This window comes from Ammodytes marinus, assembly GCF_949987685.1.
Source record: "Ammodytes marinus genome assembly, chromosome: 3".
Taxonomy (NCBI): domain Eukaryota; kingdom Metazoa; phylum Chordata; class Actinopteri; order Uranoscopiformes; family Ammodytidae; genus Ammodytes; species Ammodytes marinus.
The window spans coordinates 22,040,549-22,056,027 of NC_137232.1; the positions used below are offsets into that span (position 1 = coordinate 22,040,549).

The window sequence follows — 15,479 nt, forward strand, 5'->3', positions numbered from 1 at the left end:
ATAGACAGGGAGAGTCAAAACAGGGGGAGGCACACCCCAAAGCTGGCTAATTACTGTGTCAGTAATTAAAAAGCATTTCAATTCTGCACTTCATCTTCTGAAGTCTGAGTCAAAGCTGTGTGTTTGTTCTCAGATCTTACTTTAATTGATGGATATTACTTCTTTTTTATTTTCCCATATTTATCTCTGAACTTTGTTTAAGCTTTAGCTTGTAGTCGATAATCATAGTTTATAGTGCTGTTGATAATTACACCTAGCCTCTTTTTGTCTCCTTAATATCACAAATAGAGCTTATATGTGGTTTGCTTCCCCTCTCCTGTACTTTGTCAGTGTAGCTCTGGCTCCATACTGTCTGCTGACATTTTTATATTTTCTTATCTTACCAGAAGTGTAACTTTGTGACGTTTGTATGACACAATGTGTTGAAGACCATGGGATCTGGTTGAAGGCTCCGACACCTTGGGGTTGAGATTGTTATATTTTGTCACACACACTGAGTCAAAGGTCACCTATGAACTTTCATAGTCAATTTAGTTTCGTAAGTTGGATGGTAAATACATTACACAGAAATATTACACATGTCATGTAAATAGTAAATACATTACACAAAAATATTACACACATCTTTGATTTGCAGAAAATAATTCAAAGGCGACGGCGTTGAACTGAAATTATACTGAATGGTATTTAGCCCTTGGTCACAAGTTCATCACAACACAATCAGTCTTCTCAATGTCCGCTCAGTTTATGAAAGGCAGATTGTATAATGTGAACTAAGGATGAAAGGGGTTGGGCTGGCCCGACTGGATCAAACAGCGTCTTTTTTCAAGCCAAGCTAGCGGCACGGCTCTTTGGATGACACTGTCAGTCGATTTATAATTTCGGTCCAGATTGAAGTATGTCAACAACTGTTGTTTGGTTTGCCCATAGATATTATATATAAGAACTGTCCTGCAGGGAAGACTCCAGCTAGTCCAGAGTACAAGACTGTATCTTTCAGTGGCTGTCAGATTTAGATTTACTGTTGTGGGCTGCAGACAGTCCGACAGAAGTCACCGGTAAAGATCAGGCCACACTCTATCTCCATTGCCTCTCTCATCAGCACCTCAGACACATAATGAAGCCATTCTGCAGCTCGTTGCAGCTGCGGCCTGATAATCTGTGATTGGGGCCTGATAGTGGATCACAGGACAGCCATCCGGATGAGGAGAGACTCTGTCAGAAAGCATGATCAGAGCGGGAGCCTTTGGCCCAGAAGTGCCCATGGTTCTCCTAAAACAAAGGCATGATACATTGCGTGGCTGTTTGACTGTAGGGGGATTTTGTTTGCTGTGAATGAGTTGTGTTGATGCCACAGTGCCTGTGCGCATGTATGAGGGAATGAGTAATGCATTCTCGGGGCCAGAAATGAATTCAGCGTAGGCTCATAAAAGCCGTTGTATATCATAAAACGCACACAAACCGCTCTGGGCTGCCTTGACGCAAGGAAAAGCTCAACGGTATGCAAAAGTGAACTTCATTACAAGATCGTCAACCCAGGAGAATTCAACGTTTGTAGAATTTTTCACTAACTGAGGCCGAGAAGAGAGACGAGCACAAATTGTTCCCGCAACAAAATTGTACCTAATGTACGCTTTCTACAGGCTATTAAAATGTCTTGAAAGAGTCAAATGTTTAGCTCCTCTTTTCAGACGAAGTGAAGCTGAACCCCAGTGGTTCCAGTATCGGTGAAAGCACTTAAACATTTAATGTTTTTAGATGGGAGTCCAAATGTGTTTGTGTGTAGGTGTGTGGTTGTTCGTATTTTTCTGCTTTTGGTTTAATCCTATCATTTAATTCCTTCAAGCTTTTGTTGTCTGAGGAGTAAAACGATTACACCACTCGAGTTTTCCAGAAGGGAGATTTGAAAGGTCAATGTTGAGGTTGGAGGATACATTGTGTGAGCAGTGTGTGACGAAATGATGTTTTATAGATATATAAAGCAGGAATATGAAGAAGGTACCAAGTAAAATCCATAAGAGTGAAACCTCACAAGTGCACATTTTCAAACAGTTGAGATGCAGCTGATGTGCATTTGCCCTCGGAGCAAATTTAGTTTAGCTATTCAATTTACTTTGGCGGTTTGAGGAGAGACTTATGTAGATAAAGGAGCTTAAAGCCAGGAACAGAGACCTTAATGGAGAATATAAGATTAGGCAGAAACTCCAATGGAAAAGGAAATTTAGGAGAGAGGAAGAGAAGCATATAAAATACCAGTAGTTTGACCAAAGCAGAGGTGAATGGATTCAGCACATTTGCATTTTTAGACATTTAGTCGAAGCTCAAAATATCCCCACCTTAGACGCTATTAAAGTCTTACATATCTATTTGCCTGCTGGACTTGTAATGTTGCTTATTTATGTAGCAACGTCTATAAATTAAAACCAGGATTTGTTTCAACCGTGGAATGTGTGCACAATGTAATCAGTCAGCACCATTAGAACTTAGATAAATGAATCAATCTTTATTGCCACAATTCATCCATGCCGTTATTAACTTGTCCAGGAGAATTAATGAAAATATTGTTGAATATTAAATCATTACAAATGAATACTCTGCTCTTTGCAAGAAAGAGGGTATTAAAATAAATAATTCTAGACCATACTTTCATACTTTGGCTGGTATGATTGTGAAATGGTATTAAATATCATTCAATTAGGTATTTGAAAAGTTCTTAGACAGTCTTGAATTTAACCCTGTAGAAAACCCTGGTAATCGGACCCAAGGACATACAGCAGACTTCACAAGATGCTCATCCTGTTGAGTCATAACCACATCCCAAGAATGTGGAATATGAATTCCCAGTCGGTCACTCCAAACAACCGCTGTATTCACAGCCCAAAAAATATGACCATGACTTTTTTCTAGACTGGTGATGAGCAAAGACTACGATGACTCAGTCTGTTGGGAACTTTACAATCAGTGCAAAGCATCACTAGTACAAGTTTAGCTTTTTAGATCACTAAATATGGGGTAAACGATATACTAGTTAAAACCTGTTCAAGCCATTAATTCAGGGTAAAGTTTTAAAAGCCATTCAAATCATTACAATGAACCTCATTTGAGACGTAGGCCTTTGAGGAAACAGGAGTCTGGTGGATTTGCAGCGTGATTGTCATATTAAATCATGCCGCTGTGGTTCACTGAGCAATGTAGCGCTTTTTTCTCTCTGTCCAACCCTTCTACTATTTGTGGATTTACCCCACCTCACCCCTACAGCTGTTGGGACACTTTGTGTCCTCGCCCTTTTTACGGCTGAAGTCCCTATTCATCTCCCCGTCTCATAGTTGTACTTGTTTGTTGTTTGGCTTCATTGTGTAGCGTCTCTTGTCTGTCCCTCTGTTTTTGTGCCCACATGATGACAAAAATCAGTCATGACCACCTGACTCCGACTCAGATGATAGACAAGACTAAAGTGTTTCAATTGTCTGTGTAGAGCCTGCATTCCCTCTTGTCCTGCATCTGTATTACTTTCTAGTCTGATATATATTAAATTAAGTGTTTCAGTGGTTTTAATATGCATCCCACATTTACTGTGGGGATATGAGTGTTTGCGTGTGCACGCGCACATGCACTCGAGTGCACAGAGTGTGTGTGATGATGATAATAATATCCCTTGTCAGCCTCCCGAAGATTAGCCTCAACGGGAGAAATCCTCTGTCATATCCCCTCACCTTATTCCCTCTCTCGCTCTCTCTCTCTCTCTCTCTCTCTCTCTCTCTCTCTCTCTCTCTCTCTCTCTGTCTTACACTATTTTACAGTTGAGTGGCTCGCTCTTCTCTCAATTCCTTGCTCAGTTTTTTCTTTGTGGTTGTGGAGAAAATGTGGGTCACTACAGACCTGGGATAAAAAAAATAAAAAGTATTTCATGTCTAATTAATTTCGGCTTTGAATTTGTGACCTACATGTCTGAAGCTGATTGTTTCTGGTTTCTTTTGTCTTTTCTCAGATCTGCAATCGACTCACAGTTGTCCAGGAAGAAGGGGACTGGTCCTGACTCACGCTGGTCATCGATGGACCAGTGAAGTCTTTCCCACCCGGCCAGTTAAAAGCAATGTTTATGGGAGCTGGAGGCCGTAGCACCGTCAGCCGAGTGTGTGTGGGGCCCCTCCTGTCTCTATTTCCCAGCACCCCTACTGCCATGGGATGCCAGCCCCCTGCCTCCTTGCCCTGAGCTCTCCTGGGGTGCCATGAACAGCTACAGAGACAGAGGGGTCACTTGTACCTCGTCAGACCTCCTGGATGGATGTGGAGGGTTTCCCCAGCACACTCCGTTCCGCCACACCCCTAATGGCCACCCTATTCCTGGCCTCACAGACCCGGCCATGCAACCGCGTATCTCCGTGCCCAAAATGGGTGTTCGGGCACGGATCGCGGAGTGGCCTCCCCGGCGAGCGCAGTCCAGAGAGTCGCTGCTCGAAAATGGCAGTCGCCATAGAGATGACTGCTCCACCTCAATATCTTCGTCAGGTTTGTCATCTGACTACGGGTTGGTGCGGGGAGGAGTGGCCAGGTTGCCACGGCGGCGGACCAAGGACGTAGAGTTCAGAGGAGGAGGGTTTGAAAGCCTCCGGGTTTTCCCTCCATTGAGGCAGCGCTCTAATAGCGAGGTGACACTGAGCGAACAGGACGAAAATGAGGTGAGTGACTCACACACCTGTAGTTTGGTACTTTAAAGAGATATTTGTTTTGCTTTTTAGTTCTCCATGTCAAATAAAAAACAGTAGAAGAGGCATCTTGTGGGGGCACCCATGTTGCTCACCGTGTAAAGTGCATACCATTGAGGCTAAGTCCTTGTCGCAGCGGACCTGCGTTTGACTCCGGCCTGGGAGATATGGACCAAATCTTATATCACGATATAGGTAATTTTATATCACGATATGGATATATATCACGGTATAGTATTTTTCCTTTAAATTCAATGGATTACAATAACTGTACGGAACTTTAATCACATTGGACTATTTTCATCTTTTGCTTGGAACTTAAATTTCCATACAAAAGAGAAACTGGTGCAAAATACCACACCAGTCTGGCTTTAGTCGGTCAGTGCAAAATAAAAATGGGTTAGCATTCAGCATCAACCAAATAGCCTACATTTTCCAATTGATAGTAGCCTATATCAAAATAATGAAAGACTTGAATTTTCCTGCAGTATTTGCTCATCTTCATTTAAAAAAGCTGTCACTAGTGAGCAAATGCCTGGTGATACTTTCACTCCAGCTTCAACACAAATAATATTTTCAAGTTTGACATGTTTTAAAGTTACATAAAACCAGCCTTGCTGGCTGTCTCCACCAATAGCATCACAGGGGTTAAGCCCTGAGTAGATGCTAAAGATGTCATTGTTAGCCAGCTAGCTCACGAGAGCTAACCCATGTAGTTTGCTGCTTAAAACAAGCCAACTCTGCGTCACGGCAACAGCGCGCTGAAGCGCCGCACACAGCAGCAAGTTTCCTTTGCCCGATGACATTTTTTACCGTTAATACCAGCTGCTCTGCCACCATGACACGGAGTTGGTTTGTTAACTGTAGTGATGGCGCACTGGAGCTAGACAGCTAGAGCAACATATGAGGCTTCTTCTGTTGAGGGTAGAGAAGCTGTATTGCAGCCCAGAACTCTGCTGCAGAGCCCCGGTGTGGCGCGGCGGTGTAACTTTTTTCTCCGCGGTATAAACGGTATGGCCAAATCTTTCCCGGTAGACACTTTCATATCGTCCACGGTATGATACCGTCATATCGCCCAGCCCTACCGGCCTGGGCCATTTACTACATGTCTTACCCCAATCTCTGTCTCCCTTTTAACACTGTACTTGACTATCAATAAAAACAGGTGAAAAACACCCAAAACATATAAAAAATAAATTAATCATTAACAATCTTTCTGCCATAATACAGAACTGACTATTGTTTTGACTGCGTTCCTTCCCACCTTAACATGGTGTTGCACATACAGTATGTGTGATCATGGTTACCAAATAATATTGCATACAGTAAACATTGCCTATACAGGTCACATATTTTAACGGCTTTTGGCAATGTTAACATTAGTTTAGCTTTTCAAATCATGCAGTATTTACTTGGCTACCATCAAAAAATCCTGTGGTTGTTTCACCCTTGACTAAACTAACTGAACACAAACTTAATGTACATTTTTAAATCAGAGCTGTTCCATAACGACTTAAAATTCATCACAACTGAAACATCTCTCCCCCTCTGCTTCGAAGGTGGAGGTTCGTGGAGGTTGCGGGATCGGGAACATATTCAGAGAGTATGGCAGCACTTCCTCCATCGACATCCAGGGCATTCCCGAGCAGAGCTTCTTCGACATGCTCAGCCAGTTCCACCAGGAGAGGCCTGACCAGCGCAGCTCAGCTCCCGTACACCTGGGGGAGCTGCTGCGCGTCCCCGACCCCAGCGCGCCCCTTCCCTCTGCTCCTTCACCCGGTCCCACAGGCGGGGACGACAGGGGCACGGGAAGGAAGGACGGAGCTGAGCGAGTGAGGAAGAAGAGTGGAGGCACGGAGTCGGCGCTGGGCACCTCCTCTTTGTTCAGGAAACTCAAGAGCTCGAGTCGCGGCGAGCTAGACGGAGGGAAAGGAGACACCAGCGATGACGGGGGAAGCCGGGGCTCGGGAGAGTCCTCCTACAAACAGTGGGTTTGCCCCAAGAGCTTTGTACATTTTGACGCTCAGAGCATTCTGTTTGACCTCCACGAGGCGGCGGCTCAGCGAAGCTACTCCGCCCAGAGAAGGAACACCGCCACCGGGGCCTCGGCTGCTTCGGTGTCGCTGTCCGCCTCCAGGTCCTCGGCTCCCAGTGTGAATGAGCCAGTTTACTCCAGCATAGAGGACTTGACCTTGAGCATGGACCCCGGCTCCTCAACACCCTCCCTGGGCGTCGACCCCTTGGATGGACCTCCTGGAGCCCACAACTCCTCCAGCCCACTGCTCCTCTGCTGCCCCCACTTCCTGAATGAGACCGGGGGCCACGGGGAGCGCAACATCAGCTTCCTCAGCTCGTCAGCGGAGCGAGGAGGAGACAGAGGAGACGGAGCGAGGGGTTGGCTGAGGAGGAGTAACGCCAGCGTCTCGGTGCTGGAGGTGCCCATTGAACAGCAGGTTACCAGACTAGAGAGACTGAAACTGTACAGCATAGAGCATGTAGACCTGGGGGCCAGGTACTACCGAGACTACTTCCATGGGAAAGGTAACACTCAGACACATTTCACGCTTTAACCAAACCATATATTTTTCGATGTTGATGCCAGCTGTGTTTATGTGAGGATCACAAGAATCAAACATGTTGAGAGGACTTTGGGGTTTTCGACTAAACCAGCAATTTGAAGATGTAACCTAAAGATCCTTCTCTGATATTTTGTAGACTTAAACAATTATCCATAAGGTTTAAGTGGGATTAATCGATGATGAAAACTATTGCTAGTGGCCCGATAGTGTGATCATACTGGTCCTAAATTCTACTCTGATTTTACACCTCACCGTTATCCGTCCATATGAATTAGATAGATAGTGCCAATCTCCGGTGTCATTCACAACACGTCATCCTGCGGCTGTTACTGTCCAGCTGGGCCCGAGTGGAGCAGAGCGGGCCAAGCTGGCAGCGCTCCCAGAGTCTTTATTACACATGTACCTGCCACTGGACTGTTTGACAACTCTGAGCTGATGATACAACACCACCTGCCTTTCTGCACCATCACAAGTACCACTTAACACACTCAACATAGTCAGCCAGCGCAGCTTTGTCTTACATTTGGTTTTCAGTGTCAGAAGTAACACCTAACTTTTAAAGGTGCAGTATGTAGAATCCATTGAAATGTTTCAGTACAGACTTGGTAGAAAGGGAATATATTCATGAGTATGTTTTGATTAGTATATAATTCCTTGAAAATAAAAGTTGTTTATTTTATTTCCTTAGAATTAGCCTTTTAGATCTACTTTACATGGAGGCTAACATTTTGCACCGCCATGTTTCTACAATATCACAGAACGGGCAAACGTAATGGCCATATGCTTTTTTATAGTGGGTGTCCTGGAGAAATGCACCCGTTGGAAGATGGAAGTGCTATAGAATAAATGACTAAGTACATCTTCGCCTCATCACTTGTAATTGTGGAAAGACCTTAGGCAGTGGAGTATGATGCCATCTTTAGTACGGTAACTAGCTTCTTATCCTTGAAGGCCACTGTAGCTTCTGTAATTATTCAAAGAAATATTCCGATACACCACACTGCACCTTTTAAGGAGAAATGGTGTGTGATGTGTGCCTGTCCGTATGTGCGTCGGTCTCATCACCACCTTCAGACGGTTGACGGCTGTGGAGGAAACTTCCCCCTCGGCGAGCATCATCTGGATCTGGATGCACCCTAATGAGTGACAGATGCTGTTAGGAGCACATGTGTGCAAGCAAGCATGTGTGTGATAAGAGTGAGAGACATGCCTAAAGCCAAACAGAAAGGTTATCATTCCAAAAATACGTTCATCTGCTGACTCGTTTCCCGTTTAGCTGTCGCCAAGAATACTGTGATTCCCCAGCCGCATCAAAAAAATCACATCTTTCACCACAGGACATAAAATGGAAGCGAAGCAGGCCCCAGTCCCCATAACGTGTGCCTTGTCCGGGTTCATTCAAGTCAAGACGAGGAATAGAGGAGCAATACTTGTTAAGCTAGATTCCTCTTCGGAGGATTTTGTTTTTGGACTCCCACGCTGCCTCTGGCGTCGGCATTACCTCGGCTTAGCTGAGGAGCTTTAGAAGAGGACACGCAAATATGCTAGTGAAGTGTGTTGATTTGTCTCAGCCACTTAACGGATGATTATCTTGCCTGTAGTTAAATACAAGATTAATTAGACTAACAACACCATGTTTTGTTCATTTCATGGATTTACAAGACCACATATTTGTACCTTTATAGTCTTCTTGTTGAACATAGTCAAATTGTATTTCATCAAATCTCCTTTTGTTATGAGCTGCACACATCTCTGTGACCGCACAACTATGAAGTCCTTTAAGCCTTACCTTTCTCTAGTAGCAATTATCATTTTCTTTGGGTTATGCCTTGTGTCAGCTTAATTGATTTTTTTTATTAAGTGAGTATTGATTTCTAGATAACACCTCATTGTCCTTGACTTGGCTCCTCTGTCCGTTATGCTTACTACACATGCATTACCAGGTTTCTTCTCTTCTAATGCCTCTCTCGCTGTGAGACTCTTTTATTATTTGTCTTATCTTTATCTCTTTAAGGTTATTTGTACACCTTTCTCTCATTATAAGTGTCTCCTTATACCTTCTTGTTACTGAGGCAATTGAGTCTGTAGCACCAAGTATCAAAAACAACTGAAAGGTTTGGAAAAACATGTTTTTCAGAAAAAACATTAGGCCTGCAACTAGGGCTGGGTATCGTCAAGGACTTCGCGATACGATACGTATCACGATACACTGGTCACGATACGATATATCACGATGTATTGCGTATCTTGATATATCACGATATATTGCGATATTCCATAAACAAGTTGCCTTGTCAAACATTACAGCACAATATAGTGATAATTGTACAGACAAATGAAGTCAAAACTATTTCATTCACAACTTCCTTTACTATTTTTCTTCGTTTTTTTTTGTTTTGGCAAATTATCAAACACTGCTGCAGCTGCCATAACATCAAAATAACAAATCCAATTCACTCTTGTACTAACTGTACAGGACACAATGAAAATGAAAACACATCAGTGTGCTTTTGTGACACAGTGAATCTTAAGTATTTTTATAAACAAAACTGATCTAACTTCAAAAGTCAGTATCCTAGAGGCTCAGGCCTGACAGCAGACATGGGTTTGAATCTGACCCGTGATTGTTCTCTGCATTCTATTCCTCTCTGCCCCATTTCATATATGTATCTCTGCACTGTCAATAAAGCCTTGAAAAGCAAAAAAAAAAAAAAAAGAATCATAAAAAAAATGTATTAAAAAAAAATCGATATTTTGATATAAAAATCGATACTGATATCGGGAAACTAAGTATCGCGATATATCGTTATTTCGATTTTTTGACACAGCCCTACCTGCAACTAACAATTCAGATTAATTGTTTATAATTGTCTTCATAATGTGAGAAAAATGTTGATAGTTTACAAAAGTGGTAGTTCATTGTCAAACATGTTCAGTTGACGATCAAAGAAGACAAAATAAAACCAGCGAACTGAACCTGTACATTTTGGTCTTTTTGCTTGAAGAAATTAGTATGCTACAACCTGCGCTTCTTTTCAAGATTGATAATTATGATATTATCAGTTATCTTGATTAATTATATCGTCTGTAAAAGGTTTATAGTATTATATGTAATAGATGTATCACAAGCCCATGTTCAGACAGAAATGAATGAATATGAACATTTTTTCCTCAACATTGCTCTCCATCTCTCCCTTGTCCTTCACCAGAGCACTCAAACTACTTTGGGACAGACGATAAGCTGGGCGCTGTGGCCTTGAGCATCCGCCGGGAGAAACTGGAAGACACCAAAGACCTGAAAGACCAGTATCAGTACCGCCTCATCGTCCGAACCAGCGAGGTTTGCACAAATCCCCCGTTTGTTTAGAGATTTCTGAGCAATGAGACAGTGATGAGTCAGTAGGAGTGTGCACTCTGAAGTTAAATCCTCTCATACTTTCATTTTACCCAGCCCCTCCCCTTCTGTCCCTACCTGGGACGCTCATTACCCTCTCTGCCCCGATTTTAACCCCCCAACCCCCTACTTACTCCTCCGCCCTCTCTGCCAGTGGAACATTCCACCTGCCCCATCTCAGCACCGCAAGGCCAAACCAAACTTTGGCTGCTCTGCCCAAAGTGTTTGGCCTGCTCTCTCAAAAGGGGGCACACCCTAACCACTTTTCCACTTTGATAGATCGAAGTCTCAAAATGTATTAAACGATGGGCCAATGGTGATGGAAAAAAGCCTCTTGAAAGACATTACTTCAGAGCAGAGCACACAACTATGTTTCCCTCATTCTTTTCTGCTTCATTTGTGGGGTCAATATGAGTTTATTATCGACAGAAAATTAATCTGCAACTATTTTGATAATAGATTAATGCTTTGAGTTACTTTTCAAGCATAAATGCAAGATATTCACTTGTTCCAGCTTCTCAAAATCTTATGTGGCGATTAACTGAACATGGGTTTTGGACTGAACAAAACAAGGCATTTGAATGTGTCACTTTGAAATTATTTCTTATTTTTCCTTTTTTATAGACAAATAACTGTCAGATTAATCTCAACTAAAATATCTGCACAACCTGTCTGTTATTGTCGAGGTCAATCAAACAGACAGCAATGCGTGTAGAATCTTCCTCTGTGCGGCTGGTGCTGTGTTGTTTTTTTAGCCAGATTACATGGATGCCTGGCTTCATCACCTTAGCTGTGGTGTAACAATGGAGTCTCTTCGCCATCTAAGTATACAGAGTTTGGCTAACAGCCACAGCCAGAACACCCGAGCCTACCGTTCCCACACAGAAAGAAAGCCATTGATTGCAGACTTCTCTCTGTTCTCTCCCGCTCAAAGACCAAGCTGCTCTCATATATCCATTCCCCTAAAGTGTGTAATTTAATTCTGTGCAGCAGTGCCAGTGCTGACAGAGCAAGGTGGAGACACTTCCTCTTTCTTCCTTCATCACACATTTACACTCACCGCCCTCTGACATTCCTGCTCGGCATTTCGCACTCACTCACTCCACCGTTGTGCCGAAGCTGACAAGTTTGAAACAACAGTTTCATAACATCGGCTGGGTGTCAATCAGGTTTCATTTCTCCGTGAGTCTCTGAGGGTTCAACTGTCTCTTTGGCCCCTGCCAGACTGCCATACATTTTTAATGAAGCTGCATTTGTGTGTGTGTGTGTGTGTGTGTATGTGTGTGTGTGGTGAGAAGGAACAGCCCACTCCTCCCTAACTGTATCTAAGGTTATTATAGTCTCACTGTTTTGAAGCAGGTCAATTTCCTCTCGCCAGGGAGCTGCACTATGTGGCAGCACAATACTGATGAGAATAAAAATTCACAGTACGGCTCGACTTCAAATCCTCGTGTGTGACAGAGAGAGAAACTGTAGCATGGCACTGCTAGATGAAAAAGTATATAATAAAGCAAATATTGAAAAAGGATCGGAAAATATTTGGTCCCCGAGATAGGGAAAAAGCTAAACAGATAAATAGTGAAAGTGATGGTCATATTAATTAAGTAATGGATAAAGCATATGTGTTATTTAAAATATTTACTCTCTTAAAAATCTGATAATACATTGCTTCAAGTTTTACAAGCTGCATTTCTTTTCATTCCCCCACATTTAGCTGGTGACCCTGCGAGGCTGCATTCTAGAGGACGCGGTGGCGAGCACAGGGCGGCACGGCACAGTGCGGGGTCTGCCACTAAAGGAGGTCCTGGAGCAGGTGGTCCCAGAGCTCAGCGTCTCCTGTTTGAGACTGTGGCTCAGCACGCCCAAAGTCACAGAGCAGCTCCTCAAACTGGATGAACAGGGGGTGAGATATGCAGCGAAGTCCACTCAGTCTGGCGATTTAATGACTGCAAAGCAAAAAAATGTGAACTGATAAAGTATGGTATGCTCAGATCGGGTGTATACAAAACGCCTCTGATACCTGTGGAACTACTTAGTGTTGGTGGTGCAAAGTACTAAAGTGGACTGAGGGCCGTGAAAGCTGGGGGAAAGCAGGGTGTGGTGGTGTGTTTAAGCATGAGTGTGTAATCATAAAAGCTTTAATGTTTAGCCATGTTATCTCACCCTTTTTTATTTAATGGAGGGTGAAGTGCAAGGCGGACGTGATCAGCCAGCTGTGGGCTTGTTTTTGTTTGTGTAGGCGGTTTATACAACAATGCAGTTGTGCTTGATGATTAAGTGCATCCAGATATACAGTACATACCTGTAACACCTACTTTGACATGTACTAGAAGCACAAGGTTCAGATCACTATGTTTAATAAATGTGGTGTTTTTAGCTGTGTGTGTGTGTGTGTGTGTGTAATGTAAACGCTATCTCCCCACTGTCTCGTAGCTAAGTCAGAAGCACAAGGTGGGCGTTCTGCTGTGCCGCGCGGGCCAGAGCACAGAGGAGGAGATGTACAACAACGAGGAGGCCTCCCCCGCCTTCTCTGCCTTCCTGGAGCTGCTGGGGGATCAGGTGCTCCTCAAAGGATTCACCAAATACGCTGCACAGCTCGACACCAAGAGTAAGTCTTCGCAAAGAGGTCCATATAGGTGTTATAATATATAGGTGTTATTATAGGCAATATTACAGGTCACGTGTCTGAATATATGCAACTTTCTACATAAGAGTCGAGATGATGGGAAGGTTTCACCATGGAGATTATCATGAAGGCTGCAGTAGCACAAGGTTAAAACAGGAGCTTCTTGTTAAATTTTGTAAATTATGAAACAGTGAGCCAATTCTGTCTCTTTCTTCATGTAGTTAGCTCTATGAAAATACAGCAAATTACTTTTAGAGAAAATATGTGCGCAATTAGACATTCTAAAATATGCAGCAGAATTATCCATCACTGAGGGAATTGTCAAAGACGTGTGTTAATAGACTCACTAGGGGGGAAAAACGGGATGAGTGTCTGTCAGCAAAATACATTTGTAAAGCCTGTGAGAGAATAGAAAATGCTCTTGTTCTTCGTATAACAACAGTTAAATCCCAATCTCCACTGTAATTAAACAACCTGATGGCGATGTGAAGTGAAGTAACGGTCCCTTCCTCTTTTTACCCTTAGCCGACTCTACGGGCACACACTCCCTGTATACAAGCTACCAGGGCTACGAGGTCATGTTCCATGTGTCTACTATGCTGCCCTATATGCCCAACAACCCCCAGCAGGTAAGAACTCCTGAGCAACCCGGCAAACAATCCAGAAACATCAAACTAGCCACCTGTGTTTAGCGGTGGACAGATGAGAATACAGTGAGTGTTCTAAGTTCACCTGGAAATAATTATAGTATAATAATCGAATTTAAGCAAATTTTATGGTACTACTTACCAACTTAACTGAAGCTGCATTTCACAGTGGATGACTGGAAAGAAGTCCTATGAACGTATAAATCCAGAGTAAGAGAGAGTATGGCAGTAATAAGAGGGTGTACAGTATGTTAAGAAGATAATACAGGAGAAAGAACGATACCACAGTGTAATGCCCACAGTGAAATATGATGGTATGAATATTCTACTGTATATATTTTTTTTGCTGCTCTAGAGTTGTACACCTGCAGAGAGAGATGCATAGAAATAGAAGTATCTTGACTTATGGTCTCAGACTTTGGGATCCACCACCACTATCCTTTCTTGTCACCCAAAAGCCTTACAAAGTCTGCCTGTGGTTATTGGTTAGTCTGCACATTTTCTCCAAGTGGCAAACCACGGCAAGAATCCATAAAGTGGAAACTCATGACTTATGTCAGGCTCTTTATTTAGAGTTTCTTTCCTTTTTTATTTGGCCTCTCTTGATTTTATAGTCTTTGTTCTCAGTCTCTTGGCTTCCCTGCCCTTTTTCTCTCTTTCTTACTGACTGGCCTTTTCTTTTGACCTCTCATTCTTCAACTGGATCAGAGCTGGGGTGGGGTTCAGTAGTAGTGAGTCCTTTCTTTATTTTCTCCTTCTGTATCTTACTTTAAATCCATCAGCCTTCCTACACATTCTCCTGTGCGCTGTTTGTTTGCAGCGTGGGCTGTGTGCAATCTGACCTCTGTGTAGGATATCACTCTGCCTGTGTGTATTTCTAATGGTGTTTTGCGTGAGAGGCTCACACGGATGAACACATGTGCTCCGACAGGCCCTATGTGTGCTCAGGATTAGTGTACAGTACACACACACTTTGTAATGTATCACTGCCAAACAGTGCAGGCTGTGGAGAAGTCATTCATTAATTTGGGGAATTGGTGAATTATACTTATTATACTTTAATACCATACCCACAGCGGTCTATTGTTTGTTATTGTAAACTAGCTTTTTTGACCTTTACATCATCTCGTTAAACATATTTTTATTGGTGAGTAAACAAGAAGTCTGAGGGTTGCTCCTTTTTCATAAATAAAAAAAAAGTGAACAGTTCATATTACACTTGACTCTTCAATCAGAAAGTGTCATTTTATAAATGGCGCAATAACTCCATCCAGAGGTTTAGAGATTGCAGCAGCAGGGAGGTGTACTTGCCCAGACGAACCTCTAGGTGGCAGCATCTGACAATTAATAAATAACCTGCAGTGGATGAATGAAGGCAATCGGAATCAAGAGGATTTATACACAGATGTACACATTCAGGAGAGAGGAAAAGGAGAGCGCAGGTTAGGCCTGAACCATAATCATATATGAACAATGGCAGGAAATTATCATATCAGCAGTATTTACTCTTTAGAATGGATGCTAAAA

The 15,479-nt window shown here is 43.0% G+C and overlaps 1 protein-coding gene across 2 annotated transcripts in view; it reads left to right on the plus strand.

The window, feature by feature from the left end:
• The window catches only part of sipa1l3 (signal-induced proliferation-associated 1 like 3), a 74,471-nt gene that overhangs the window by 44,267 nt on the left and 14,725 nt on the right, over nucleotides 1-15,479 (plus strand). For both annotated transcript variants that reach the window (XM_080024922.1, XM_080024923.1), the window contains exons 3-8: nucleotides 3,989-4,679; nucleotides 6,266-7,247; nucleotides 10,495-10,625; nucleotides 12,394-12,582; nucleotides 13,113-13,287; nucleotides 13,831-13,934. In XM_080024922.1, coding sequence (XP_079881048.1) covers nucleotides 4,230-4,679; nucleotides 6,266-7,247; nucleotides 10,495-10,625; nucleotides 12,394-12,582; nucleotides 13,113-13,287; nucleotides 13,831-13,934 — 2,031 coding nt within the window. In that variant the 5' untranslated portion in view covers nucleotides 3,989-4,229. The remainder of the gene's footprint in view (nucleotides 1-3,988; nucleotides 4,680-6,265; nucleotides 7,248-10,494; nucleotides 10,626-12,393; nucleotides 12,583-13,112; nucleotides 13,288-13,830; nucleotides 13,935-15,479) is intronic.